Consider the following 27696-nt stretch of genomic DNA (forward strand, 5'->3'; position numbering starts at 1 on the left):
ATGGGTAAGCATTAAACAGATTTCAGAACAAATTTTGGGAGTAATTTCCTGTAAACATTGCAGACTGTTATGTAATTTAGAATGGTCCTGTTTGAGCAGCCTCTTTTTTTTTTTTGGTTATGTATTCAGTATTTTAATTGGTTGGGATTTTTTCTCCTTTAGACCACTGAGCTACCTGAGCAACAGAAAATCCATTTAAGTCCTGCAGAGCAAACTGATGGAAGTGCAGTTGGAAAGGGATGCCCTTCTGGATACCAGGTATGAAGGCCAGGGCAGATTTGTATTATGGAGAGTGTCTGGGCTTTGAGAACCACACAGGGAGAAACTTCCCTTCAGGAATAAGACTGTAGCATCTTGGTTTAGAAAACAAGTTATTATTTACTTATAAAAACCAGCAGTTAATCAACAGAAGTGCTGTACCTATTAGGATAAAAATCCATGTGAATCCTGCTTTCTAATTTATTTATTTTTTTTGGTTTCCAGCTTCAGACAAAAGGAATTGCAGAGCCAAGAAAATGAAAAATTACAGCTGAAAAATACTATTCAAGAGCTGGAAGCTGCCAACGAGCTGCAGGAGGAGATGCTGAGGGAGGCTGAGAGCCCAACTGAGCATCTGAAAAAGATGGTCCACGGCCACAAGGAAGTACTTTTGGAATTACAGGGCATTCTAATGGACTACAAAGACAGCAGAGGCAGGAAACTCTGTGAGCACAAGGATATTACCAGCCTGCTCCTCCACAGCCTGAGCACAGCAACTGTCCATGTCCTGAGAGATTTAGACTCAGAGGTGTCATACCTCAAAAAAAATGTTGTCCTGGTATGTGAAGAAAATGCTGATTTTCCTCCCAAAACTCAGTTTTCTGGTTTTTAGGAAATATTTTTGAGAACTCCACGAGTTCCCTCCTAACCTGGCCTAAGGAAAGGGTTATGGCATAAAGAGGTGCAAATGCCACTTTGCAGTTCAGGTGGCAGGTTCTGGTATTCCAGCACTGATCCCAACTGGAAATTGGGCTTATTGCTGGCATTTATCCCGTGTCCACATTTATTCCACTGCTCAAGGTGAAAGAAAAAGGAAGAAAATTACACTTTGCAAGCTATTGTTCACACTGCCTTTTCTTTAGGGGTTTGCACTGTCATTTGTTCACAACAGGTAGAAGAAGAACTTCAGTCACTGAAGAAAGGTTCACAGACCCAAAAAGAAATTCTGCTTCAGCAACATCAAATTAGGTACCTGTTCTCTGGTTTTTCTTATTCATAAAACATAAATAGAAGTTTTTTCACAAGCTCCACAGATAATTTCTTGATGATGATGATGGTATTTGGGGTGGGGTGACTAGGGGGTAGCAAGCAATGTTCTTGTTTTAATAATTGCTCCATCCAGATGTTTATTTGCTCGTGACTTTCTGCTGCTTTTTCCTTCCATGCTGACAATTTCCTGGTTTATTTATTGCCTCAAAAATACTATTTTGGAAGAATCTCTACACCTTACTTTTCTAAGTGTGATTGGTAACTTAGTTGGATGTGTAGAATTTGTTGGAACAGCAGTTCCACTGTTAAAATAAAAGATTAAAAATAATAATTTTGGTGATTAAATTGGCTTTCTTTCTGGCTGCCAAAGCACTTAAAACTTTGTCCTTCCTTGTTTGAGAAGTCCAAATTTGCCCTGCTATCCACAAGAGTTATACAGTAGCCTCTTCAAAATAACAGGATTGACAACTCGATACTTAATAACAGAACATCAAAATTATTACATTGCCGAGTACCGAAAGAAGTTACTGTTTGCCAAGATGAAAATTAGTAACCAGTATTATCTTTTTGGAAGAGGAGTGAGCAGCTAAGAAGTGAGCACGAGCAGGAGGTGGCAGCACTGGCTGGTAAAGCTGACAGTGCCTGCAGCTTGCAAAGAGCACCCAAAGCCTGGTGGAGAGGGATCATTCAGTCTGTTTTTTGATTGTAGTGTACAAAATGTTAGGAGCAACCTTAATTTGGGAGAATTTCCACTTGCTGCTTCACTCATAGTGAAGGAATATCCCTCTGTGGAAAAAGGTCTTTTTTTTTTTTAAAGTACTTTTTTGCCCATTCCATTAAGGGCTTATGGTGTAGGTAAGGAATTTCTGAGGAGCTGTGGATCAAGGTGGAAGCCAAATTACTCTCCAGAATCATAACTAACTCTGAAGTGAAATTGAGTTTAATCACTAAAAGAAGACAACACAATTCTGATTACACTCAGGGAATAACTCTGCTGAGCCAAAAAAAAGATGTTTGGACTTGTTTCAAGTAGAACCTAACAGAAAACTAGAATAAATCCAGTGTACTGCTTAAAATAGAATACATTAAGATAATTCTTAATGAATATTTGTCTTTTTCTAGGTCAAAGACCTTGAGAAGCAGTTGCTCCTTCCTCATTCTGAGCCAACAGAAGCTCACACAAAACAGGATCAATGTGGCCAAGAATCTGGAAATCTGAGGGACCCGATTCATCAATTGTTGGTAAATACAAGTGATAGTACTGAAAAAAATCTTGCTTTCTAAAAGCCTGTCCTTACTGCTGGTGTTCATGTTTGCATCTTTCCCCTTATAATTAAGTTTGAGGATTATTTTTAACTAGAAATTTGAATGAGCTGTGAAAGGCCCAGAAGCCTTTTCCATTAGCAATGCAGGACATCCAGAATTAAGATTAACTTTGTCCTAAATTCAAAAATCACAGAATCCTATGCAAATCACATTAAAGATGCTGAGCAACCTTCACTTTAACCTCACAGTGACTGCTTTGCTGGTTTGCATATGGTGTTGACACGGCATCATTTTCTTTCCTTTTGTAGCTTATACTGATTTGGGGATAGATACAAATGACATGTAAGACTTCAGCATTGAGGTGTTACATGCTTCAAAATAATTACAGCAGCAATATATGCAGTTGAAAGGAAATATATAAATTTGGAAGGAGAAGTGGAGGAGATGTTAGACTCGTTTAGCCAACCTTTCTCCTTCTGCCAAGTGGAAACCCCTGCAGCAGTTCCTATTCCAATGTGTAACTGGGCCACTGAATGCTGCTAATGTTAAGAGAACAAAATAATCCTAAATGTGTTTAGGAGGGAGATGACTTTGATTTCTCATAGGTTAAACTTCATAAAAAAGAGATAGAACTAAGCCTGGAAAAAGAACAGAACAAGCGATTTTGGGATCAGAACACAGACAGCAGCATCACCGTGGACCAGCTCAGGAGACAGCTGGACAGCAAAAACCAGCAGCTGCAGAGCATGGAAGAGGCAGTGAAGGAAATGAGGATGGAGTGTCGCAGACAAATGGAGTGCCAGGTTGGTGATTTTGGCTACAAACTTCCAAAAGGGCATTCTGTAAACTTCCAGTAAGTTTGGTGCTGCCAGACGTACCAAACGAGCTGTTGAAGGTGGTATTCTGGGTAGTGAGCATGTCTGCAAGAGTGGTTAGTAAATTAAGGGCCTCTGTGGTGCTTTACTTCATGGGATGTTTAATGAAAATATAATGAAGTTTGTGTTTATAACCCAGTGCCTTGTCAGAATTCCTTCTGACAAAGATGATTCCTAGACACTCACTTTATATTCATTCCCCTTTTCTCCAGACTTCAGCTCCTCAAAAATGAGCTGCAAAGAGATAACCTGCTTTGCATTATGAGTAAAGATGAACTATAGGACATTCTAAAGGTAAAAATAACCAAATCACTTGGTTGATCCTGGTATTGTTATTCTTCAGATGGCTGCGATTAAGGAAAAAAATGAAAGCATTGGAAGAATCTCCTCTTTGAGTGTCCAGCTGGAGGCAACCAAGGAAACACTCCGTAAAGTTGATCTTGCAGCCAAACAGATGGATTTGGAGGCTGCTGGGAAAACAGTGTCAGATCTGACAGCCTGTCTGCAGGAGAAGGAGAGAGCCCTTGGGGTTACCAGCCAGGAACTCCAGGAGCTGCATTCCCAGCTTGGCAGCAGGATGCAGGAGCTCCAGCATCTAAAGAATGAAGAGGGCAGCTTACACAAGGTGCAGTCGGAGTGTGAGACACTGAAACTGCAGGTGTTGGAGAAGGAAAGGATCATTAAGATCTTCCAAAAGCAAACTGATAACATGACCCAGCTCACGGGCCAGCACGGTCGGGCTGCTGGAGCGATGGAAGCTGAGGAATCCCAGCTTAGACAAGAAATAAATGACTGGAAACTCCAAGTAGAAGAGCTCAAGGTGTGCAAACGGTGCTGTATTTATGTCTCTTTAAGGCAGCGTGGGTTTTCTGTTTTTAAATCTCTACCTTAATGGGCTGATCTTGTGGTTTTGGAGAAAGTATCTGGAATCCTAATAGCATTAAGTTAGTGGGCAGAGAGGAACAATATGATCAACATGAGGAGGGAGTTGAGCATTGGGAATGAATTGCTACAAGATGGAAATCATTTTCATATCCTACACCTGGTAAGGTGTAACATGCTGTAAAACCATCACATCTGATTCTGTCGCCCCCTTTTTGCCTGCATTAGCAATTTTCACACAAGTAATCTCTGTTTTACTCTGTTTTAAATTTCTTGCCCCAAAGTGAGATTTAAAGTAGTGGTGTCTACGCATGTTTGTGGTTATTTTATATAATTATATATGGTACACATACTGTTGTTTCTTATGTAAGCAGGTTGCAAAGGATGAGAAAGAAGCCAGAATACGTGAAGTGGAGGCCTCCAGACTGAGTGAGCTGGAGCTGGAAAAGGTTCAGTTGGTTAACACATGCACAGAGAGGCTCCAGGCACTTAAAGATGTGAAACAGGAAAAAGATCAGCTCACGGATGAACTCCAGGCTGGTAGGAGCAACCTAGCTGGCCTTGCAGGTAGGGAGCCCCAGCTCAGCTCCCACAGCTGCTAATTTGGGCTGGTGTTAAAAATAAAAGAGCAGCTTGCTCCCTGAATCCAAATATGGCTGCTGGTACAGCAGGAGATTTCCTGCCAGCATGGGATGGTCGAGTTCCTGCAGGGAGCTGTGTCATAGCGTGGGATTCTGGCACAGGAGGCTGGGAATACAATCTTTATGGCCCATCTCAGTACCCTGAGCAAAAATACTTGAAACTGCCTGGCTCCAGAGATGAAAAAAGCAGATCTAGTAAAACACAGAATGGGAACTTGACCTCTGTTTCCTGATTGTTATTTAAGAGAAGTAGTGGATCCCTTTAACCTTCTGTGGTCAAATTACAGGGAAACATTGTTTTGTTGTAAATTTGCTAAAACGTTATTAAAAGTTGCTGCTCTAACTTCACTATTTTCACAACTAATACACCTTTTGGCTGGACCCAAAGCAACCACCAAAATTCACAGAGATTGTCAGTTAAATCTGCACTGCAGCTGGCTAGATGCCACTGGTCTCTGCACACTCCTGTACCCTCAGAAAATATCCAAAAGCACTTCTTTTATCACAACTTGGCAGCAGATCAGTATTCTAAGTCTAGAAGAATGATTTTTTTTTTCTTTTTTTTTTGGTCACTCTTAATTTCAGTCTTTCCTGACTCTCACCAGAGGCATTTGAAGATTTGAAGAGGGATTACCAGTACAAAATTGAGGAGATGGAAGACAGTGCAAACACACTGAAAATGCAGCTGAAATCTGCCCAAACTGAACTGAAAGAGGCCAGGACTGCTCTAAATACTGTGGAGGGATCTGCTGGCAATGGTAGCTATGGGTTGAACTTCCCAAAAATCACACACATTTGTCTTGTTAACAAGAGAATTTTTGTAAGTTTTACAGTCATAATCACAGTTGTTCATTGAGGATTAACCTTGTGTTTTACAGCTCTGGAAGTTGCAGTGAGAATGCAGAAGCAGATCACAGCCAAGAGAGGGCAGACAGATGCACTGCAGAGCAAGATTAAATTCTTGGAAGAGGCAATGGCTAACACAGCTAAGGTCAGAAGAGCTCTCTGTAAAAGCATTTAATTGGATTTAAGGAAATTTATCTTGGGAGAAATGCATGGCCAAAAACACAGCTGGCCCAAGAAGGACCAAAAATAATTTTACTTGACAAAGAAATCATTCAGTTACCAACAGCTGTATTTTACTTCTTTACTGGCTTTGGGTCCTGTGGATGCTGAAGCTTCAAATTCCAGTTTCAAAAGGGATCTAAAATCTGAGATGTTGTTTCACCAAGATTCACCAAGTTGCACTTTTCCTTATATTCCTTACAAGACCTATCTTCTTGTTGCAAAACCTCATTTTTCTGCAAGATGCAATGACTGAGCTTCTCAAAGGGTTAATTCAGATCTTTCAAAGATAAAAGGATTTTAAAAAAGGTGCAGAAAACAAATATGTATAAAGTATAAATTTTTGACTCGTGCTTTTTTGTCCCCATCTTAAATTCAGGAGAAGCATTACCTCAGAGAAGAAAATTGTAAACTAAGTGAAAAATTGAGCTGTATTAGAGCAGAAAATATCAGGATTGCTGGGGAACTGGACATCCTGAGAGCACAAGACAAACAGCTGAAAGAAAGACTATCTAAGATGGAGACAGCCCTTGATAAGGTAATTCAAGGTAACTCGGAGTTCAGGGACACTTCTAGATGTTCTCCTCCACTGTCACCTGGGAAGAGAAAGGTTATATTTAATAAGTTCTTTTCACATGTGCTGGAAGATCCTTACTTTAAGAGATATTTCTATTTTTTTTCCATAAAGAGCCCTTTCAGAATTCTAACTTTTCAGGATGTACATTTCTACATAAGGTGTCATTTTCTAATTGCTTTAAATAAAAACAAAGAAAATAATTATGATGCCTCCTCCCAAGTGTGAAATATCTTTCTTTAAGTGCTTGTCACTGGAAACTTACCTTTCTTGTGTGTATAGATAGTCTCACCCCTTTTCACAGTAAACTTTTTAAGGAAGAAAAAGTATATATAACTTAACAAAAACAGGAACCAAGTTCTCAGCCACCCCTTTTAGAAGCTTGAGTATAGTTTTGCCTCTATTTATTGTGAACAGCTCTAAACTGTTCACGTTCTGAAACCTTTTTTTTACATGGAATTCCTCATTGCTGCACACGTCATGTCCACAAATTCAGGTGTTTGAAGTGCTATTTAGAGTAAGGGCAATGAAAACAAAGATTTAGTCCAATCTCTGACTTTACTTTTGAGATGAATAGAGGGTATTATTTATTTTTGCCTTATTTATAACCTATTCAGGCTGCAGTGAGACTGTTGCTATGAATGAACAGTACATGGAGAACAGTCCTTTTGTCCTAAGAAATTGTCATTCATTTTAGTGACCCGCCCCAGCTGCGAGTTTTGAGGGAGAAACAAGATGCTATATTCAAATTATGAATACAAAAAGTGCTTCAGAGGAAGAATGACTAAGGTGGGGAACCTCTGTTGTTTTTTCCACAGGAGCTGCAGGGCCCAGGCTACTCATCAGCTTCTGCTTCAGGAAAACTGCGGCATGTTGTGCCTCTGTCCCACCTGTACCCTGCTGTCCTGCCACCTTCCCTGCCCCTCAGATGAGCACCTTCCTCAGGATGGGAACCTGCACAGGAAACCAGCATATTCCAAAGGGTAAAAATATCCTGGAATTTCTAAGTGGGACAGCATCGGGTCGCAGCGTCCAAGAGCGAATTCTTAACACCAAAGATGAAATCATTTTCTGTAGCTTCTTGTATGTCATGGCCTTTCAGGTCAATTTTTTTGTGTAAAAACCAACCAGACAATTAAAAAACCCTATAGATTGTGGTAGGAGTTTATTTTATCTCTATCATCAATAATACTTATAAACTATTTACATTGGTTTTCACTCTTTTTCTTTGCTAGTACTCCACTTGCTATAAATCACTTACATTTGACAGTGAAAATAGACTCCTACATAGTTCTTGATAAATTTAAACATCTGATTGATGCTTAAATCTTTCTCCACACTGGCCTTCACTGATTTTGACCAGTTTTGTCCACATCCTTGTCCTTCCTTTTGGTTTTGTACATCTACATTTAGATTTAAATTAAATTCTTGTGTTGTTCTGATTTTTAGTTACAGAAAACATCACCTTATGCAAAAAATCTCTTATGCAAAAAAAAAAATCTTTTGGAGTTTTTGTATATAGATTTTTGTAAAAATCTCCAGAAGGGACCTGATGTATCTTCAGCAGGTGTTTTCTTTAATTTTTACCTCAGAATCTGCAGGAGATCACAAGTTAGTACAGATATTTTTCAGTAGTATTTTCTGGTTTACTTTCTGATGTGGTGGCAAACATTTACATCAAGGAACAAAGGATAGTTGCTTCTGCAAAATCCCTGCAGCATCAGCCACTCCCACTCTCTTTTCTTTGAGTTAATCAATTTATATTTCTCAGGATAAAGAGGGAGAAAGGAGTGATTTTTAATGCAGTGCCACAGTGAGGACATAACAGGTTGCAGAAGCACTTGAATTAAAGTCTGCTTTAATCTTCTTGGTTCCTGCATCATTAGTTGCTGTACAAAAGGAAGCAGCTCCAACCCTTGAGACAGACATGAATGATAGTCTGGTTCCTTAGCTGGAATGTGGGAAGGGCGAGTTTGGTCTGACCCAGTATCACTTTGACCCCTTATGAAGCTGAGGGTTTGTTCTCCACATAAGCCCTGCTGAAACCAGTGTGTTCCCATTGAAAATTCCTTTTTCTTTCCCAATGAAAATAGGGTAGCAAAATGTTTGCAGCCAATTCCATCTCCAGGTAGAGCAAAGGTCAGTGGGAGCAGTGCTTTGAACTTACAAAGTGCTGAGAAGTCTGAAAAATCCAGTTTTTACAGAAAGGAAGGATTCTTTGAACCAGGCCTTTGCCTGAAGTGTTGACCAGTAAAATGAGGATAATCTTTCATTTCATCTCCGAGGTGGCTGTGACAAGAAAGGAGTTTCTATCTGCAGACAGCTAAGCTGTTACAGGAATGGGTGCCTGGAAAACACCCTGATCTGCTCCTCTCTCTGTCTTCAGCACTGTGTCTGTGTCCTGTACAGGGGTCACAGGGTAAAAAGGAGAAAACAAAAGTAAAGGGGGTAAAAAAAGAGTAAAAATTTGCCTCTGGATGAGTAGAGCTAAGAACTGACAATCAGAGTGCCTTTGTAAATACTTTGTAACTGAATGGTTTTATTTCAGGTGCCTTCCAAGCTGGACATTTCGAAGGAAGAACCGTTGCAGGATCTAAAGAGGATTCTTCAAGAATTAGCAGGCTCAGACAGTGACATTCCCTCTGTGGATCTCAGTGGCAATGGTGGGAGAAAATCACCTTTATCAGCCATGAGCAATGCAGTGTAAGAGTAATAGCTTTATTTCTGTTGTGTGCTGTGTGCTTGTAGTGCCCTCTAAATCTGGGATCTGGCTCTTCACGTGCCTCAGGAGCACCATAGGATGTCTTTTTGCAAGAAAGTTGGGCTTACACATAAGCTTAAGGTAATCTGGAAACTTCCAAAGCTTCTCTTGTTTGCCAGGTTCCTCAGATGCTTCAGGTGGTAGGGAAATAGGAGGTGACTACACCGTTTGCCTTTAGTGCTTGCTTTTTGGTGTTTTACCTTTTATTTTGGTTTAGAACTCCTTTCTTCTTGTCCTACCTTATGTAAATATCCCTTCTCTCATTGCTGAAGCAGGCAGTTATTTTTTTTACCAAAAACACATGATGATGACAGTGGTACATGAAGTTGAAAAATCCATACAGCACATACAACACATGTTTCTAGTCCAGAACGTGAAGACACTTCACAAAGAAAAATACAATTCATGGATTTTGACTAGGATTAAATCTAAACTGCAGCTGGAGAGGCTGCTATTGCAAGCATGGTGGAAAAGGGTATTTTAGGACAGTGAGAAGTGCTTTCACTCAGCTAAGTAACCTGCTTCTTACAGTACTCATTTGAGATGCAGTTTCTAAGGCTTATTTAACACAGCCTCAGTCCTGAGCTTGTTTGTTTTGCTTTATTCATAATGCTAAAAAGCTTCCTGGGAATTACAAAACAAAGCTGTGGTGTTGCTTTCATCCCTCTAAGAAAGAGCTCTGAAAGTTGCTTACATTGTTTGCTTTTAATTTCCCTGTACAAGACCTGGAGATTCCATGTGAGAGCTCCACATTCTCGCTGTGAAGCCTGGCTAGCATGGCCAAAACTTAGCATAACCCTTCCAGAATGCAAGTTTTGCCTTCATTTTGCTTTCAGGGATCCTTCCTGCTCACACCCTGCAGAGCTTCAGTCCCAAGATGTTTCCCTGCCCTTTACATCCCTGGGTAAGTTCTCGCTGGCTGCATTTGTGCCATATTGATGTGGAAGTGGAACTTTACAGAATAGTACCAAAAAAATATAGTTCAAATACAGTGTATTTTCTTGGGACATGTTACAAAGTTTCTATTGCACTTACTGCAAAATCTGTGTCTTGTTGCAAAGCAGCTCCTGGGAGGCTGATACCAGCACACCCAAAATGGATAACTTCCATGTTAGTCTTGCATAATTAGCATGCATAATATTGTCACATTTTTGGAGCCTAAATTTAGGCTCTTGAATTCTGCATTTGGGTATTTGGATATGGATGTGCTTTTGAGAGGAATCAGCTCATTGCAGAAGCTGTTGATTTCCTTCCAAGTACTGGGTGGTCAGAACCTTTTCAACTGTGGTGATGTGGATTTAGTGACCTAAACAGAAATATAAGGACGTGGCTTTGAGCAGCAGGGTTTGAAGATATGAATCTTAGCCACCTACTGGGTTTTTTACCCTTAGATTACCCATTCTGTGAAAACTGCCTGCAGACACTGATATATTTTATTGTTCTCTATTAAAATTTGAGCCACTGTGCTTCGGAGATAGGCTGGCGTTGCTCTCTTTATTGTGAGGAGCAACTACTATGGGTACTCTTTTTATATACCTGAGTATTAAAGGAAATCTCTGGATAGTTACTGTCAGCCTTCTAGCAAACCAACTGCAATATCCAGGGATTTTTCCTGGCATCCAAAATAGCTTCAGGGAGTGGGTTTTTTTACGTGGAAGCCTTGAGAAGTAGTTGAGCGAGGGGAGTTTGTAATGAGACCCAAGTCAGGACAGGGAGTCTTGGCTTGTGAGCAGCTGTAATATTCCCATCAGGCTGTGTGCTCACTGCTCTTTGCTTGGATATCTCCCAGGAATTGCATCCATCTGCTCGGCAGCTCGCTGTTACACATCCTCCCCCAGTGCCTCAGCAGGACACAGACCATCCACAAGGAATGCTGGCTCTCCAGGGGGTGCAGCCACAGCCCCCCAAATAGGTATGTCCAGTCCCATTTCCTGATCCAACAGCTTGTCTGCCAATGCCTTTCCTTCTCCCAGTTCTCTTCAAGGGGGTTTATTCTGTGATAAATGAATTGTGAGCAAAATGTAGCAGCTAATTAATGTATTATACAAAGAGGAGATAAATTCCACACACCACTATATTTAAGGCCTGGTAAATTGCTTTATTCGGGAATAAATAAGACTGTAGGAATTCCTGATATCAATAATTGCATAGTTGTGGTGGTTCCTGTAACACATTTAGCAAAGTTCTGGGCCTGACTGAAAATACTGGTGTAAATTTTATTTTCCACTAACTCTGATTTAAATGGAATGTTTAGATAATTGATAGTGGCCTTTTTATTATTATTATTATTATTATTAATATTGATGAATAATTTTTTTCCCTAGCTTCTCAGCTCATGGAAAGTAGCGAGCACACACCAAGGAGGCTACAGAACAAGATGCAAAGCCTGGAAGACCTGGTGGAATTGTTACAGATAAAAAAACAAGGTGCCAGAATTTACCAAAAATATTCCTATTTTGTTGAAGAAACCCACACTCTCAAAAAAACTCTTCTTGGTACCTGCCAAAGCACTTAGACATCTTTTACTGGCACACACAGGTTTTACTACCACTCCCCACTTCTCCATTATCCTGCTTCTAGGAGATTAATCAGATTAACTCCACAACACCCCTTAACTCTAATAAGCTTCAAGATCCTTGACATGTCAAACGTGGCAGCTGCTCAGGGGTGTCCTCGTGGGCTGTCATGTCCAGTTAAGGGAAATTTTTAACAAGCTGATGACGCAAGATCCCCTTGACTCCAAAAACATAGTGTTCCGGGAGCTCCTGAGATGGCAGGATGCCAAAGTCAGATGGCACTTCTTCTCTGTGCAGTTTTTATTATTGCATATTCCAGTTGCTTCCCCTTTGCCCTTTTAAGTCCTGTTGTGTAGATTTGGGAAATTTTATCATTCCCCTACATCATCGAGTGCATGTGTGTCAGGGACATACAAGTGACCTGATGAAGGTAAAACTCATCAAGTTATTATTTATTTATTTATTTATTAAAGTCAAAGGTGTGTGTTCTCATTTTTATTCATTGCCTTGCATTAATATCTTCAGTGGTTTTGTCCATGTTCACATTAAGAATTGCAAACTAAAGCTGCTTTTGTAAGGGCTTGATAAGCACAGCAGAGTGTGCAGGAGGATATTTGGAAGCTTCAGGTGGCTGCACCTCGGGCCTTTATCTTTTGAACATAAGGTGGTGTTCAGCTAATCTCTTCTTGCTGCTATTTTCAGCCATGTCACCAGTGATCAGAACTCAGGAGGTGAAGACAAAGAAATCCAAGGAAAAGGAGAAAAAGCTCTCAAAGTGAAGACGCCGTATGTGTTAGTGATTCCTTTCAAGTAGGTACCTTGTGTTTGAAATATATTATATTTTTTAAAGATAAATTATAAAAGTTCTTCCAGTTTTTTAAGTCTTATTTATAGTTTTTACTTTTAAGTGAGCAAGAAGTACAGAGGAGTAGAAATACATGCAAGTAAATAAAAAACCCTGGCCTTGGACACTTCCAGGGATGGGGCAGCCACAGCTTCTCTGGGCAACCTGTGCCAGGGCCTCACCACCCTCACAGGGAAAGATTTCTGCTGTATACCTGCCCTAAATTCTCCCTCTTTCAGTTTGAATTTCATCCTATACCATGACACCTTTAAGCAGAATGGACTCATCAAGTTTTAGTTGGAATCTTGTATGGGGAGAAGAAATTAGTTTGAGTTGTTCCTAAGCTGTCCTCAGTTATTGTTGACAGTATTTTAATCTGGGCGATTTTTTTATATTTTCTAATTATTTTTCTTCTCTTTCTGATCCTTTTTGCAACAGTGTTGCAAGCTTAGTCAAAATATTAATAAAGGCATCTCCCCTTTCCTAGGAATTGTTTGCAATGAAATTGAAAGGATCATTTTAGATGGCTTGTGTATCACAGTCTGGACTTGCCATACATATTGGACAAATCTACCCAAATTTTCCTAAGAAGAGGGTCAGATGTAGAGAATAAGAGCCCCAGCAGGTTGGGAAAGGTCACAAGTCTTAGTTGTGTTCAAGGAGCCAAGCTAAAAAGAGTTTCAGAAGCTGCAGCCCTGTGCCAAGGGCAGGGAGCAGGTGGGGAGGTCAGAGGGCCAGAGCAAAGGAAGGGACATCTGCCAAGCAAAAAGGTAGCTTAACATCCTTTTGCTGGAACCCAGCAGAGTTGGGAACAGGTCTGGGCTTTCTCCCTGCCACCAGCAGCAGGCAAAGAATTGGCCTGGGGATGCAGCAGGCTCGTAGATTCTCAGAGCAGCTGCACATCCTGGAGTCTGCAGCCCTAACAGCACTTGGTTATTCCGTGGATGGTACAGAAGGACACCCCAGATGACAGCCAGCCCCTAAGAGAGAAAACCCAATACCAGGCTAATCTGTAGAGAGACTCCAAACAGTAAGTTTAACTCCCAGAGAGAATGTGGGATGAGCACAGGTTTTGCAAAGCAAACAAGCTGCCAGGCAGGTTTCTGCAGGAGACTTTGAACTGGTTTATTCCCAGTCCCCTCAGGCTGCCTGCACAGCACCCAGCTGCAGCAGTCAGCATCTGCACACCAAACTACTCCACAGGCAGGAGCAGATTGCATTCCACCTAAAAGTAATCAAATTGTCTGATTTGTCACAAGTTTGTTGTCAGGGCTCCGTGGTTGCAGGCTTTGATAAGCTGTGAGTGAGACAGTTTATCATGTGCTTGGAGACCTCCTGAGGCTGTTAGATCCACACAGGAATGACAACAACTAGTTGTTTCTCACATGTAGCTACACTAGTCTCACAGCCAGGACATTGGATTAGACAGGTATTAGCTGTTCCAGCATCATTATTTTTATGCAGCAAGGCAACTTTGTTTAAATCTGCCTCGATGCTTGAGTGAATATATTGTTCAATAATGAGAAAACACCTCTGTGAACTTGGAGATAATACTCCAGAAATACTGAAATCCAGACTTCTTTCTTTCACCATACCAATAATACTTAATTTACGTAGCATAGGCCCTGCTGGGCAAGCAGTGATGTGAATGGCATAATAATTTAGAGGTGGTAGCAAAAGTTCAGTGCAGGTCTTTGTAGAAACCTCACTTGATCTTTCAGCAAGATGATACAGTCGTGAGGACTGTGAGTTTTCTGTGGGATCAAAGCACAGGGTGTTTAATTAAAAAAAAATAAGTTGCTCTCAATTTGAGAGACGTCTCAGGGTTGGTCTCTGACATGTTCATCACTGCATTAGAGAATCTATTCCAGTGTAGGTTAAGTGGCTTTCTAGTGAATAACTTAATCTAATAGCATAGTTAATCTCCTCAGACAAGCCTCAGATGTGTGTATAAATATGCTCAAATGGCAGCAGCAGCGCACTTGACTTCAGTGATTTCAAAGATCAGCTTCTGTTTCAGCTGTACATCTGTGTATCAGGGATATTGTCAACTTCAGATTATTGTTAGAAAAGCCAAGTGCAGAGAATGCAATTGAGGCTGGTTTACTTGAGAAAATGAAAACTCGGGTGTTTGTGCTGAAAACTCAAGTTTGTGCTGAAAAGCCTAGTCTTAAAAAAATGAAGAGAAGTTTAAGTAAGTATTTGCTAACAATACTGTGGTATTGTTCTTCAGTAGGCAGAATATGCCACCTGACTCTGTTCCGGCCAGAGCCCTATTCCCTAGCCAGCCCAACATTCCAGGGTTTTTCTAAAGTCTGCTCCCGCCCCTGACAAAGTAATTCATTAAGCCCAGACTGTCCTATCTGACCTTCGCTCTCCCCTCAGCAGGAGAGGAGCTGTCTGCCAAGCCTTTCATTCGAGCCGACAGGATTGCTGGACAGTAGGAGGTAGTGGATGAACTATTTTGGGGTTCAGCTTTTGTTATTCCCAAGAGTGCTGGCCACCTTTCAGCAGTTCCCTTTCGGCACTTACATTTCGGGTCAAGACTTACATTTCGGGTCAAGTAGCTTGCTTGGGTCAAAGTTACCAAAATGAGTCAGGTCACTGGTCAGCTGGTAACAGGCTGTCAATCTGAAAGTGTTTATTGTTTACTTAATACAGTACAGAAATGAAAACACTTAGGTTGCTATTACAGTGTTGGTAACCACACTTCCCAGCACGCTTCCCAAGCCCAAGCCGTCGGTACTACCGTGCATCCCGTAGCCCCACTCAAAGCAACACAAACTCAAGTCCAGGGTCCAGATTTACCTGGACAGGCAGGTGCTTGGAATGCTGCTCATGCCTTCTCAGCCTACCTTGTATCTCTTCAGCACGTGCTTGCAGTTGATTTTTCAGGTTGCCAGATGATTTCCTAAAGGGGATGGCAGAGCTCTGCTGCTCACAGGTTGGTTTAGCTGGGTTCCATACAGGATTTCCAGAGCTCTGCACTTGAGAGGGTCTCCTACTGAAGAAGGGGAGCCCCCCCCCTAAGGTTTAGGGGCTCGGTGACTCATCTAGGCATGTTTGCCACTAGATCAGCAGCTTCCAACACCCCGTTAATGGTATCCCCACCACTGATGCACAATTTGATCTTCATGTTCAGTCACTAGGGTTCTATTACCGCATTCTTCCCAGCGTCTGACCTTCCCGTTCTCCACCAAGATAAATTTCCACTCCAGTCTGGTGTCTGCGGGCAGACTGATGGACTCGGACCAGAAGCCATCCTTGTCACACTTGAGGGGAACATAGCTGTGCCACTGGCCAAGACACTCGTGGTCCCCGGTGACACCGATGAGCTGAGCCTCGGAGTGTGTGATGTAGTGCACCCGGAAAGCCACGTGGATGTTCTGGAACATGGGGGGCACGGCTGCAACCCTCTTGGCTTTCGAGTCCCCATCGCAGCAGTCTCCTTGTTCCCATTCCCTGCTGTTGGAGTCTTCCATGCTGCCATCCTTGCTGGCCCCCCCCCTCGACCAGGTGCTCAGAAACAACTTCCCACTCTTCGTGGTCCAAGTCCCTACTCTCAGCTGGCTGACCCGGCTGCTCCTCACTTCTGTCCTTACAGTCATCCTCAGAGGCTCCTGCCAAGTTCATCACGCACCATCCGTCACTTGCCTGTCCCACCTGAGCTCGCAGTTCCCCTACCTGGCTGCCGGCCGTATCATCTGGATGCTCCCTGGCGCCGGTGGCATCCCGCTTCGGGATCAGCCGCTCCACCTCCACAGGTCCACCCGAAACTCCACCGCTCGGGACGTGGTTGATCTCTTCCCTCGGACCAGCCGCCAGATCCTCTCCTGGCTTCGGAGCGCCGGGCACAGCAGCCGGCGCCGGCTCCGCGCTCGCCTTGGCATCCCCTGCAAGAGACATTCGGGAAGGACGGGGCTGGTTAAGCGGAGGAGCCGCCGCAACCCGCCGCGCCCCCCTGCCCTCCGCGGTACCTGTGGCCGCCGGCTCTCCGCTCGCCCGCCGGGGCCCCTCTCCGCCGGCCGCCGCCGCCGCCGCCTCTCCGCCCTCCTCGCCTCTGCCGTCGCTGCCGCCGTACCAGAACCATGCGAGGACGGCGGCCAGCAGCCCCACGAGCAGCGCGGGCAGGAGCCCCGCGGGCCAGAGCCCCGCGCCCAGCCAGCCCCAGCCGCGGGGCTCCGCGGGCAGCGCGGCGGCGCCGGGCGGCCGCACCACGGGTGGGCCGCGATCGCGGGCCATGGCCGGGCACTGCTGCAGCGAGAGGGGCCCCGACCGGGGCCGCCCCCCCCGGGCAGCGCCTTAAACAGAGCCCCGGCCCCGGGGAGGAGCCGCCGCCGCCGCGGCGGGCGGGGCCGCGCGGGGGAAAGGCGGGTCGGGATAAACTCCAAAAGTCGGGGGGAAAAGTTTAAAGGCTTCACGTGCACACGCCCTTTTCTGCCTTCTCTCCCTTTTTTTCTTTCTCTTTCCTCGCTCTCCACAACTTAGCCGTGCTGCCAGTTAAACCAATGCAAAACTGAGGGGAGCTGACAGGTAAAAGGTGAGGACTGAATGCGTGAGGTTCTTTGCTGGTTTTTGCCTGAAAGCAAGCACTGGAGCTACAGCAACTGCAGATTATGAAGTTTCGCAGAATCACAGAATTGTTAGGGTTGGAAAGGACCTCTGGAGATCATCTAGACCAAGGCAGGGTCACCTAGAGCAGGTTTAACTCCAGCAGTGCTGGTGGCCTTAGATGCTCTAACAGGGGTGTGCCGAGGGTGACTGATTTGCTGGTACTTTTAACGCTTGAAAATCCAGGCTTGCTATCCCTGAGAAGTGAGATGAATTCACTACTTGTAGCTTCTGCATTATACTCTAATGACCACGACTGGATTCCTTGACATTGCCCTGCTCTCCTGGCTTCTCTGTTATGCTCAGGAAGCTTTTCGGATTACCAGGACTTCAGAGCCCATTAGTGCAGAGGGTATTTGATGTTCATTTTAATTTACCTTCATTTTACGATGCTTGAAGTGATGTGTCAAACTGTATTTCAAAATTAAGAGAGTATACAGATAGATCTTACTAGGAACCTGAGAAATTTCATAAATGCAGCTTGGGACTTTGTGTTTTGCATCGGTAGTTCTGGAGTGACAACCTGTAAAAATGTTTGTAACACCAGAGATTAACACCAGGGAAGGAGTTAGAGGGGGCAGTTCCACTCAGTTCTGATTGCAGCCTTTTTTTTTTTTAATCCATTCTCTTTATCTGACCAAAGGTGTTGCCATGGCTGGATCTCTAAGGCCCACTGACGAGATTTAAGCCACTATCTCATTAGAAAAGACAATGGGTAAGTGGATGTCCCAGTAAGTCTGTTTCCAGTGTGTGAACTTCTTAATCTTTCAGTGTCATTTAGAGCAGCGCTGCCTCAGCTTAGCAGGGCAGCAAATGTCACTCGAATTTATAGAAGCACAAGTGTGCAGCCTCCGTGGTGCAGTTCCCTGGCTGATCTGGAAGAGGGTGGCCTGTGCAGATGCACAGAATTCATGATCTCAATATTTTTCCTTTCTTTGCTTACCACGGCAGCTCAGGCACTGTCTCCGGAGTGCTCCCCCAGCGAGGTGCTGAGCTGGTGCGCAACTCAGAATGTCTATTTTGATCACTGGACGTGTGGGATGTGTCCTGGCATGTGCTGAATGTGCACTGCTCCCATCTCCTGCTCAGTACTGCAGGAGAAGGAAGAGCTGAGGAGCCAGGACCTGCCTGGGCACTTTCTCTGTGGCTGTGGGTTTGGGTGCACTCTCTTTTACCACTGTCGGTGCTTCAAGGTGCAGCTCAGCCTTGCTACTTAAAACAGACCCTTGGCTGTAATGAGTTGTGCTAAATACTGAAACTCTGTGTAGTAGGTGGTGTTTTTGCAGTTTACTTATATTCCTTTTTTCTAGCCTTCAAAACAGAGCCAGTCCCCTGCTCTGTGTCTGTGCACCACCTTGCTCAGCTGGGATTGCCAGTTCGGGCACCCACACGCTGCTGTTCTCTAAGTACTGTGTGTGCACTGCAATTTAAACTTCCCAGTCACCTCCCTGCAGCAGAGCAGACAAAACCCATGAATCACTGTAGCATTACACTTAAAGAGCATCATTCTGCCAGCTCTCAGCACAGATGAAGAGGCAGTGCTTGGAGCTGCTAACCCCACATGTCCTTCCTTAAACATATTTATGCTGGATGTAACCAGTTTTAGTCATGGCTGTAACAGTGAAACCCTGTCCAGGCAGAGATGCTGGATAGGAGAGAGTGAGAAGAGTCACTGAGGGACTGAAGTTCCTGTTCTTAAGCAAACACACGGATCATTGCAGGCAGTAACTTACCCCTGGCTTTGGTCCCTTCCTCTCTAGGAATTCATGAAATGCTCACATCCCATAGAATGTGGAGACCTCTGCCTCCTAAGAGAATTTCCAAAGCAGATTAACAGAAATGCTCCAAAATATATCTTAGGGTTTTTTTTCAAAGCTCTCACCAGAACCAAACAAGGTGCCAGTACAATAAAGGGGTGAGGAGACCCTTTCTCAAAGTCTTAGGGATACAGTTCTGTTTCTAATTATTTCAAGCCTTTAGTTTGTTCGTGCAGTCGTTCCTGATGAGGCATTAGTTTGGAGAGCAGTGTTCTGGGAACGCCACCACTGTTTGTTCAGTAAGTGGGGTGGCAGTTGCTGGACTGTATTTGGAAAAGCTGCACGTGACTTTGCAGAATTCCCAGCTGACTGGCCCAAGATCAGGAGCCTTTTCACGTTTCAGAGCCAGAACAGGAGGGCAGATATTTACTCTGCCAGCTCTATAAACAGCTCTGCAGCCAGGGCTGTTGTTAGGAAGGGCTGGCCCACGGGCACTGTCCCAGAGGAACTGTCTGGATGTTATCCTGTCGGCTGTGCCATCTAGTGTGGTGACAGGGAATCTCGACTGAGAAATATCCCACTGTCCTGGCTCTGACCGTTAGGGATGCTATTTAGGGAGTACCTTTGAGCCTGCCCACTGTCTGATCCTGTGGAGAGAACTGCTCTTAAACAAGCCTTGTGTGTGTACAGTGCTTCCTCCAGTTTTACAATAGAACAAAACGAAAACGTGAGTAAGTAAGAAAGAAATACAAATTCAGGAGCCCTGTTATTCCCTGTGGATGTGCTGTCATGGCACTGGGAGTGCTTAGGCTAAAGTAGCCTTCCCTAAGAGCCAGGCTAAAATCTAGGGTTCAAGACACTGCTGTCATGGAGGTTTTCCTGGCAGTTGTTTGACACTTTCTTATTGAGTCCCCACCCAAGCAGGCAGAGAAATGGGAAGGGCAAAGTATTCCTATACTTTGGACCTGCATCATACCCCGGGAGGAAACCGTGGCCCCGAGTGCCCTTCTGTCCCATCCCTTTCCCACAGTGTTTGGAGTATCTCGGCTGTGAACACTGGACACTCTGTGCAACATTGCACAGCAGTCAGCAGGTGGCACAGGAGGAGTATGGCTGGCAGGAAAAGCTCTTTTTTATTCCAAACAGAGGGGAGATGCTTTCTCTCAGGTGCTATTAGCTTTTTGAAGAGTGGTTAGTAATGGAGGCACTCCAGATCCAGAGCTGCTTTCCATTATCAGCCATTAAAATCTGGAAGGCAGCTAAAAGGGACCTCAGCAGTCCTCTTTAGGCACTGTGTCATTTTTTGAGAACAGTGACCAAACCTGAACACAGATGTCACCCCCAGGCTGAGACGCACAGAGGGTTATCTTATCCTGAAGACAAAGGATAAGATGTCCTCAGGATAAGATGCTTCCTATTTTTGTTGCATAACCAGGATATTGCTCATATTTACAATCAACCAAAATCCCTGTATCCTTCCCATGCTGAACTCCTGCCTGGCCAGTTGTTCCTCATTTGCTGCTTGCTCAGCTGGGAAGTTCTGCTTGGAGTAGTCATTCGCCCCTGTTCTTGTTTTCCAGGTTTTGTCCAGCATGTCAGGATTGCTTTGAATCCATTTGAAGCCCTTCAGCATCTTTCTAGTGTTTTCCAGGGGCTCATCTGCAAATTGAATAGGAAGCAGACTGGTTTTCTGTGGATTTTCAAGGACACAGCTTGTGATCCAGAGTTTTTTCTGCTGTTTTTCCATATTATAATGCATTTTGTCTGTGCTTAGCTGACTCAAATGGTCTAATGCCATTCTCTCCTACTTACCCATAGCAATCTCACTTGAAATTCTTTCTTGGGTTTGAAGTAGAGCTCATTGCTTGCCCTGGCTGGTCTCTTCCTGCATGTCCTGTGCTTCCTCTGAACTTCTGTACTGTGACAGTAATATCAAGGAATGGCAGCTTTCCCTACATCCCTTTTCCTCGTAGCTTTGTTTCCTATGAGCCTTTATTTGCCAGCTTTTTCAGTTTATTAGTCACTCTCTGTGCAAGTCACACTTTCTATTTTGTTGTTCTCCATTCTCCTTTTCCCTAGCTGGTACACATTCCGTGGGAATGTTTTTTACCTCCTCCCAGGCATAAAACAGATTATGATAAATTTGGCTAAATTCTGTGAAATGTGAAGTGCCTCAAGGTCATTTCAGACTTCATAGGTCTTAGATATTGAATCATAAATAAGATTTTCCAGGAAAATCCTGCTGACAGACTCCCATGGTCGTCTCACATCCTGGAGACATTATGCTTTGATTTCCATGTCAGTTCTTTACATTGTCAGGCCCTTGGAAAAATGCAGCAGAAAAGGCAGCCAAATATTTCTTTTCAGGCAACTTTTAACACAGAAATTTATCCAAGTCCAAAGTCTGAAGAGCACTGAGAAAACAAGTAAAAGCTTGAGCAGAATCTTCTAAGCTGGAGATAGAGAACAGTTAATTCTGAGAAAATACCAGAAATGCGTTTTTAGCTCCTGGGAAGGAAGAATTCCTGGGAGGACATTCCTGAGGTAGCTCAGGTGGAGTGTGGTATTATTTAACACTGTTCCTCACAGCATGTTACCCATGTTGTCAGGCTTTCCAGGCAAATGTCTTTTCCTGGATGTTTTTCCTGTGAAATGAAGCTTTTTGTCCTCACTGAAGGGGACTTTAGAGCCTATCATCAGCAGGCTCATGGAAACACGGCTTTTATACCATCTTAAATATTCCCTTGGATCCAGTGCCAGGCGTAACAATCTGCCTCTCTGAGCAAGGATTTTGCTGAGCTCTGTGTGAAGTGTGTCTCAATGAAGTGGCCAAGGACATGTGGAGGAGTACAGCACAGATAAGGCACAGAGGCCTCTGGGTGAGCTTCCTTTCTTTTAAGGGGCACTTTTCTCCCCCCTAGCCTGGCTGAATATTCTTTTATACTTCGCTGTTTGTCACTGAGTGCAAGTATTTCATTATGAGGAGGTTAAGATGCTCTTAATTTTCAGCAGGTAACTTAGGCCAAAACCTTACAGAGTTTTTGAATGTGGGTGTTCATTCCCCCTTATTTTAGATGCTGCTTTACTGAAAGTGGCAAGCAATGAAATTGTTTTATAAATCACATTATATAATTCAAAATGAAATTCTAAATTCCCTGAATAGGCTTTTTTCCTTGTTTTCTGTTTTGCCTGACTGAGGATTCTTGTGAAAGGATTCTTCCAAGTCTGTAAGCTCTGATGGGAGTGTTTATCTTCATGACCTGAGGCAGTTTGATCACATATTTGATATTGGAGTATTAATCTCATATCATTATTATTAATCATATTTGATTACATATCTGATACTACATATTTTTCCTCCCTGAAATGAAAAGCCAGGGATATAAATAAGGCAGCAACAGGAGTCCTTCATGTGCCTTGAAATATAGTTTTGCTGTCATCAAATCTGTGTGTGCTTCTCTGAAACTGCCCCCACAAGTTCCTCTTTCCCGAGTTAAATGTGTGAGAGAGGATGTCACTGGTCACTTAGTCATGTGCTGCTTTGGTTTGATGACAGGAGAAAGCATGAAGTCCTTTCCCATCCAGTGGTGCTGGGGGAAAGGGCAAGCCATGAGCCAGCACTCGATGCAGTGACCACACCCCGAGACCCAGGTCACATGCTGGAACCAACCAGGGGGGGAGTTTTTTTTTGCTTCCCCAAAGTATTCCCTTTGGAGTCAAGGGACACAGCTGAGCTATCCAAGGTATTGCAGACTGTGCTGAAGGTTAGTGGTTCCCACCCTAGGGCCTGGCTCTGCTTTTGGACACAAGATATTAAATACAGTTGGGGCTGGCAGGTCCAACTGAGTGCAACGTGGCACTGGAGCTGTGGAGCCCGGGATCTGACAAGGAATGGGGACAGATGAGCTGGATTCTGGAAAAGGCATGGGCCTGGAAATCACAAAAGGGTGCTGGGTTGTTTGCCTGCCTTCTCAGAAGGTCGAGAACAGATCCTAAGGTGGGAGATTCCATAGGCTTCCTCCCAGGATTAGACCCTAAGGAGCCCCTTGGTTGCTTTAACTCCTTGCACATCATCTCCCCCATCCTTCTCCTGCCCTGGTCGTTTAAGACCTCTTCCTCTGGCACATTTCCAGGGAAACTGGTGCCTGTCATGCCCTCGGGCAGTGCTGGGGCTGGGAGCTGAGGGCTGTCCCACACACAGCCCCCTTGTGTGAGCTGCCAGGCAGGAGCTGTTTGTATCCAGGCTGACATACAAAGCATTTGTTTGCCAGCGGCTGCCACCGACTGTCCGGGCTTGGGATTAAAGATGACTCATTGTACCCTTATTTCTGTGTGCATTTAAGTGCAGTAGACACTGGGAATCAGGGAGAGACGCCCAGTGTGAGCCTTTTTGGTTTTCTGTCATCTGTGCCAATGAGTTTGGTGCACTTTAAGGACACAGACCACAGGCTTTGTGCATGGGAAGACTCCTGAGAGCTCAGCTGTGCTGCTCTGGCGCCACTGAAGCTAAAAGAGACATTGCAGAATTTCAATCAGAGTTAGTTCAGTGCCTAAGTAAATCATAATGTGATGCAGGCAGGCAAAATCATGTAATTGCAGCCTTCAATACCTGTGTTTGTGTCAGGAACGGGGGAAGATCTCGGGCTGTGACATAATGCAGGCTCAGAACAAAGCAGACTCTGATTGTAGGTCTGCAGCCTCTCAAATGTAGTTAGCAGAGACTGTGGAAATCCCTGGAGCAAGACCTCCACTTTTCCTCAGTAAAATAGTGTGGAGAGGCAGTGTGCATCCAGGCTTTAATGCAGCAGCAGACATCCTAAGTGCCAGAATCTGCTCCTGAAGTCTTTCAGATCAATAAGCAGTTGAGCATAGGCTAACAAAAGGAAAACAAGACTCCTAGAGTCTGCTCTATCATATTCCAGTGGAGCATCCTTCACGGAGTGGCATTCACATGGGATATCACTCACAAGTGAGGGAAATGTGTGCCATTGGTTTGCTAATTTTAAATGTGCTCTCCTAGTACAGTTCACTTAAAAGTAGATGTGGGTTGTTGGAACTCAGTCAGGCTGAGTCCCAGATGGGGCAAATAAATGGAACAGGTCTCTCTCTCTGCCCCATTCCTTTGGGAGGCTTTGTGTCAGGGGCTGGAGGGTTCATCCACTGCTGTGGGATTTGGGCCCTGAAGTCCCACTGACAGTCCTAGACTGTCATCCTCCCTTTTTCAGGAGGCATACATGTCATACTATAGGAAAAGGTACACAAGCACCGTTTATTCTGTTTGAATGACAGGTTATTTATAATTTCTGGCATGTTCAGGGTTATCAGGAGAGGTTTTCAAGGCTGGAGGGTAAAGTCTCTGCTCTCCAGTGTCTTATATTGATGGGAAAGTGAATGACTGATAAAGTACCTGACCTGTATGACTAACCTGACCCTGTTAGCCAGCTGTGCCAGAAACCTGCCAGCTCCTTATAACTCTCTATATCTATAGTAAGATCAGAGTTACATTTTTATGGTGATTCAGACTTTGTTGGCTTCCTGTTTCTAATCAATAATGAGGGGCAGGGGGTTTATAAGGAAAGAGAGAACACAATCCTCCACTGGTTTTGCCTTTCTCCAGGGTTGTTTTTGCCAGGTTCTCCTGTGCTGGGAGCAGCATGGGCACATATCAGCTGTGCTTTTGGTTCCTCCCTGGGTGCTCCCACATTTGTGCTTGTCCCTTGGTGTGCAGAGGGTGCTCCCAGCAGTCCAAGGCTGTTTGTAGTGCTCAGCAGGAGCAGGACAAGTAAACCTGGTTGGTCCTGGAGCTGCCTCAGGGCTGTATGGAAGAATGAGGGTTTGGAGAGGTTGTGTCAGTCTCCACGGGCAATGCTTATGAGGATAAGATCAAGCACTTGAAAGACTGTGTTCTTCCTGCTGCAATCTGCATAGCAGCCACTAAAACAGGAATTAAGGGAGTAAAACTCTGGCAGCAGGAGCTTTACTGATTAGTTGGGCTTGGCACTGCAAGCCAGGCCCTCAGCAAACCTTGTGTAGGTTATCCAGACAGTGCTGCTTGGCAGAGCCTCCCATTCATCCCAGTGCACGCCCTGCAGCTTCCTTGCCTTCCTTTCCCAGCAAGATCCCTGTTTCACAGCCCCTAGTGACATTCTCCCACCCAAAATGTATTTCCTGCTCCCTCCCATCATAGTGTGGTTCCTTGGCCACGTCCAGCTCAGGAGTGCCCTGTTTTCAGCTCCGTGCCAGTGCTGTGGGGTTCAGGGTGAGGTTTGGAGGAAAGTGGAGCTGAGTGAGGGGAGGAATGTGGGTGAAGGGAGCAGTGAGGAGAAGGTGGCCTGCAGTGACACTCAGCCCTATGCAGACACAGTTGGGCACCCCCGAGTCACGAGGCTCCTTGTGCAGAAGCGGCCAGTGAGTCAGGGGAGCAGCAAACGAGACCCGGAGTAGCTGATGGGTGTGACTGGCTGCCCTTGCTAATTCTGGTGTAGCTCAGATGATGAGGAATATGGCTCTGGGTGTGTGCAATTGTAAAATGTGCTATGTGATCTGTATCACAATTAGGACATGTATGTGTGTGTGTGTCTTACAATCCGTGAGGACTGTGGTTATTTAGCTGGAGAGTGTCAAAAACAGGAGAGTCAAGCAGGCCCAAATTTCAGAGGGAAAAACATTTTTGCTGCTGTTCTGGTAATAGTTAAAAGTATTGATTTCCTCAGCAGCAAAATTAAGTGCTGTAGGCAAATCTCTCATCCCCTGAGTTGTCACGGTCCCAAATCTGGCAGTTCTAACCCAAGAGCAAAGGCTGCTCTTACACAAGCCCCAGCTTTGCTCCCAGCCCTCTCCAAGGTCGCTGATGGTCCTGGTAATTGCAGTGTAGCTTTGCCCCACAGTGAACTGCTTTCCTGCCAGCACTTAATTTGCACTGTGTGGGAAGAATAAATTAAAGCTGGAGACAGTGAAATGCAATCTCTACCCACTTAGAAACCTTTCACAAATGTGTCAACTCTCAGCTGAAATCAGGATCTTATAATTAGGTTATTATTTTATTAATTAAGCATGGAGTACTAGAAACATACCCAGTGTGTGTGAGTTCATTGATGACAAGGAGGTGTGTTAGCTGTGCATGGAAAGCAGAAGAGCAAAGCCTCTGAAAGCCAAATTGTAGATAAGACAGAAACTGGTAGAACATTTATTAAGTAAAGCACTCTTCTAGTTGCAGCTGCATTCTTGGTGTTGAGATGAAACTACACTCCTGTTTCATGTGTCTGTGTGCCCTCAGGTCACAGCTCCTAAAGGAAGCAGTGCAAGACCTGGATCCAGTTGGACGTGGTGGGAACAGGTCTGGCAACAGGGGCAGATGATTGTAGCACCAAATGCTGAAGTAAGGAAAGGCACGATTCCTGTCTGGGGTGTCAAAGAGCAGAGATCCATGAAGTGACATGGATGCACACAGAGACAAGGAAAAACACCGCACCCCTCCTGTGTGCTGTTCCAACCCTTTATTGTGGCCAGCATAAGACATTCACTGGAGAAATGTCTGATAGTTACTAAACCCCAGGAGTAGGATTAAGGATTTCTGGGATCTGTTCTGATTTGTCTGATACTATGCTCTGTGATTTCCTAATTCCTTCCCTGGGAAGCTTTTCCCCTCCCTACACAGACCCGAAGGAGCTGAGTAACTGGTGTTGCACAAACTGAAGAAGCCACTTGACAAGCTCAGTAAGTTTGGCTTTTTATGTCTCTTCAAGGTATTCCCAGTGCATGGGACAGGACTGTTTCATCATGTACACGCTTTCGAGAATGTGGGCCTTGTCTGCCTCTCTTCCTTGCAGTATCATCATGATTTGGAAAGGGAAGATGTGCCTCTGCTTGTTTCAGGGATCTGCAGTTGTGAGACAGGATTGTACCTTGAGCCAGCAGTGCACCCACTGCATTCCCGTGCTGCACTTCAGAGGTGGAGTCGCTCCTCACGGGAATGTTCTCAATGTATCATGGCCAGTGAGCACTTCCTTGGTTTCCAAAGGTAAAATAATTTGCCAAAAAAAGAAAAAAACTCACGCTGAGAGTCTAGAAAATCTGCTTGGAGGAAGGGTGTGGTTCTATGCATCACATGGGTAGCTCTTTGTAGAAAAATAAACCGAAATAATGAATTAAGCAAACCCAAAATTCTGCAGAAATCTTTGCTTGAGCTATAAATATTCATGCCAGGGTTCAGCAAAAAGAATTTCAGTGATCCCGTAGTCTGCAAGGATCCTTTATCTGTTTCAGTAGCAAACTAAATTTAGCCTTTGAAAAACCAAACTATCTCCCAATTAAGATAGAATTTCTTAAATATTCCTGCCTTTCTTTTGATTTGCCAGGGTTTTGGTGCTCAGATAAACCAGCATGTTCGTTAACATCATGAATAAAGAAATGCCTGATGGCTGTGGAAAGTAGTTCTGATAAAAATGGCTCTGCATAACCAGAGAATTGCTGTATATTCCTGGTCTTGTATATTCCTGTACTCCTGTATTTATCTCCGATTTGGGGACAACAGCCCTGGCATTGGAGCGTGTGCATCAGGAGATCCTCACTGGAAAACAGAAGTCCTGGAGCAGTTAAACAGCCTGAGGTGAGACAAGAAATATTTCTCCATTGCACTGTTTCAGCAACTGTGGAA

General features: G+C 44.3%; 2 protein-coding genes and 1 long non-coding RNA gene across 4 annotated transcripts; 2 read left to right on the forward strand and 1 right to left on the reverse strand.

Moving 5' to 3' along the window:
* Nucleotides 1-27503, forward strand: CCDC158 (coiled-coil domain containing 158). The gene is made up of 18 exons (XM_027698520.1): nucleotides 1-4; nucleotides 201-258; nucleotides 490-817; nucleotides 1151-1227; nucleotides 2090-2099; nucleotides 2371-2490; nucleotides 3120-3317; nucleotides 3733-4209; nucleotides 4646-4838; nucleotides 5518-5670; nucleotides 5791-5903; nucleotides 6357-6695; nucleotides 9100-9214; nucleotides 11102-11224; nucleotides 11637-11738; nucleotides 12531-12637; nucleotides 13612-13702; nucleotides 26317-27503. The coding sequence occupies exons 1-16, from the start codon at nucleotides 1-3 to the stop codon at nucleotides 12605-12607; spliced, it is 2487 nt and encodes an 828-aa protein (XP_027554321.1). The 3' UTR covers nucleotides 12608-12637; nucleotides 13612-13702; nucleotides 26317-27503.
* On the forward strand, nucleotides 8038-11150 carry LOC113974933. Of its 2 annotated transcripts, none has more exons than XR_003536705.1 (4): nucleotides 8038-8162; nucleotides 9100-9260; nucleotides 10149-10216; nucleotides 11102-11150. It is a non-coding gene; the product is annotated as an uncharacterized LOC113974933 (long non-coding RNA). The 2 variants fall into 2 exon arrangements; XR_003536704.1 differs by having other exon boundaries at nucleotides 9100-9254.
* STBD1 (starch binding domain 1) lies at nucleotides 15281-16914 on the reverse strand. Its single transcript, XM_027698494.1, is given in 3 exon segments — nucleotides 15281-16178; nucleotides 16180-16565; nucleotides 16650-16914. Coding segments are annotated over 3 exon segments (1062 nt in total). The 3' UTR covers nucleotides 15281-15767.
* Nucleotides 27504-27696: the final 193 nt, after the last annotated feature.

Source organism: Neopelma chrysocephalum, unplaced genomic scaffold (genome assembly GCF_003984885.1).
Source record: "Neopelma chrysocephalum unplaced genomic scaffold, ASM398488v2 Primary Assembly neopelma1_128, whole genome shotgun sequence".
Lineage (NCBI taxonomy): Eukaryota > Metazoa > Chordata > Aves > Passeriformes > Pipridae > Neopelma > Neopelma chrysocephalum.

Excerpts from the sequence above, each read along its gene's own strand:
- CCDC158 (XM_027698520.1), top strand. Across the intron at positions 259-489 it reads GATGCCCTTCTGGATACCAG|ACAAAAGGAATTGCAGAGCC; the intron begins GTATGAAGGCCA and ends TTCCAGCTTCAG. Across the intron at positions 4,210-4,645 it reads TCCAAGTAGAAGAGCTCAAG|GTTGCAAAGGATGAGAAAGA; the intron begins GTGTGCAAACGG and ends TTATGTAAGCAG.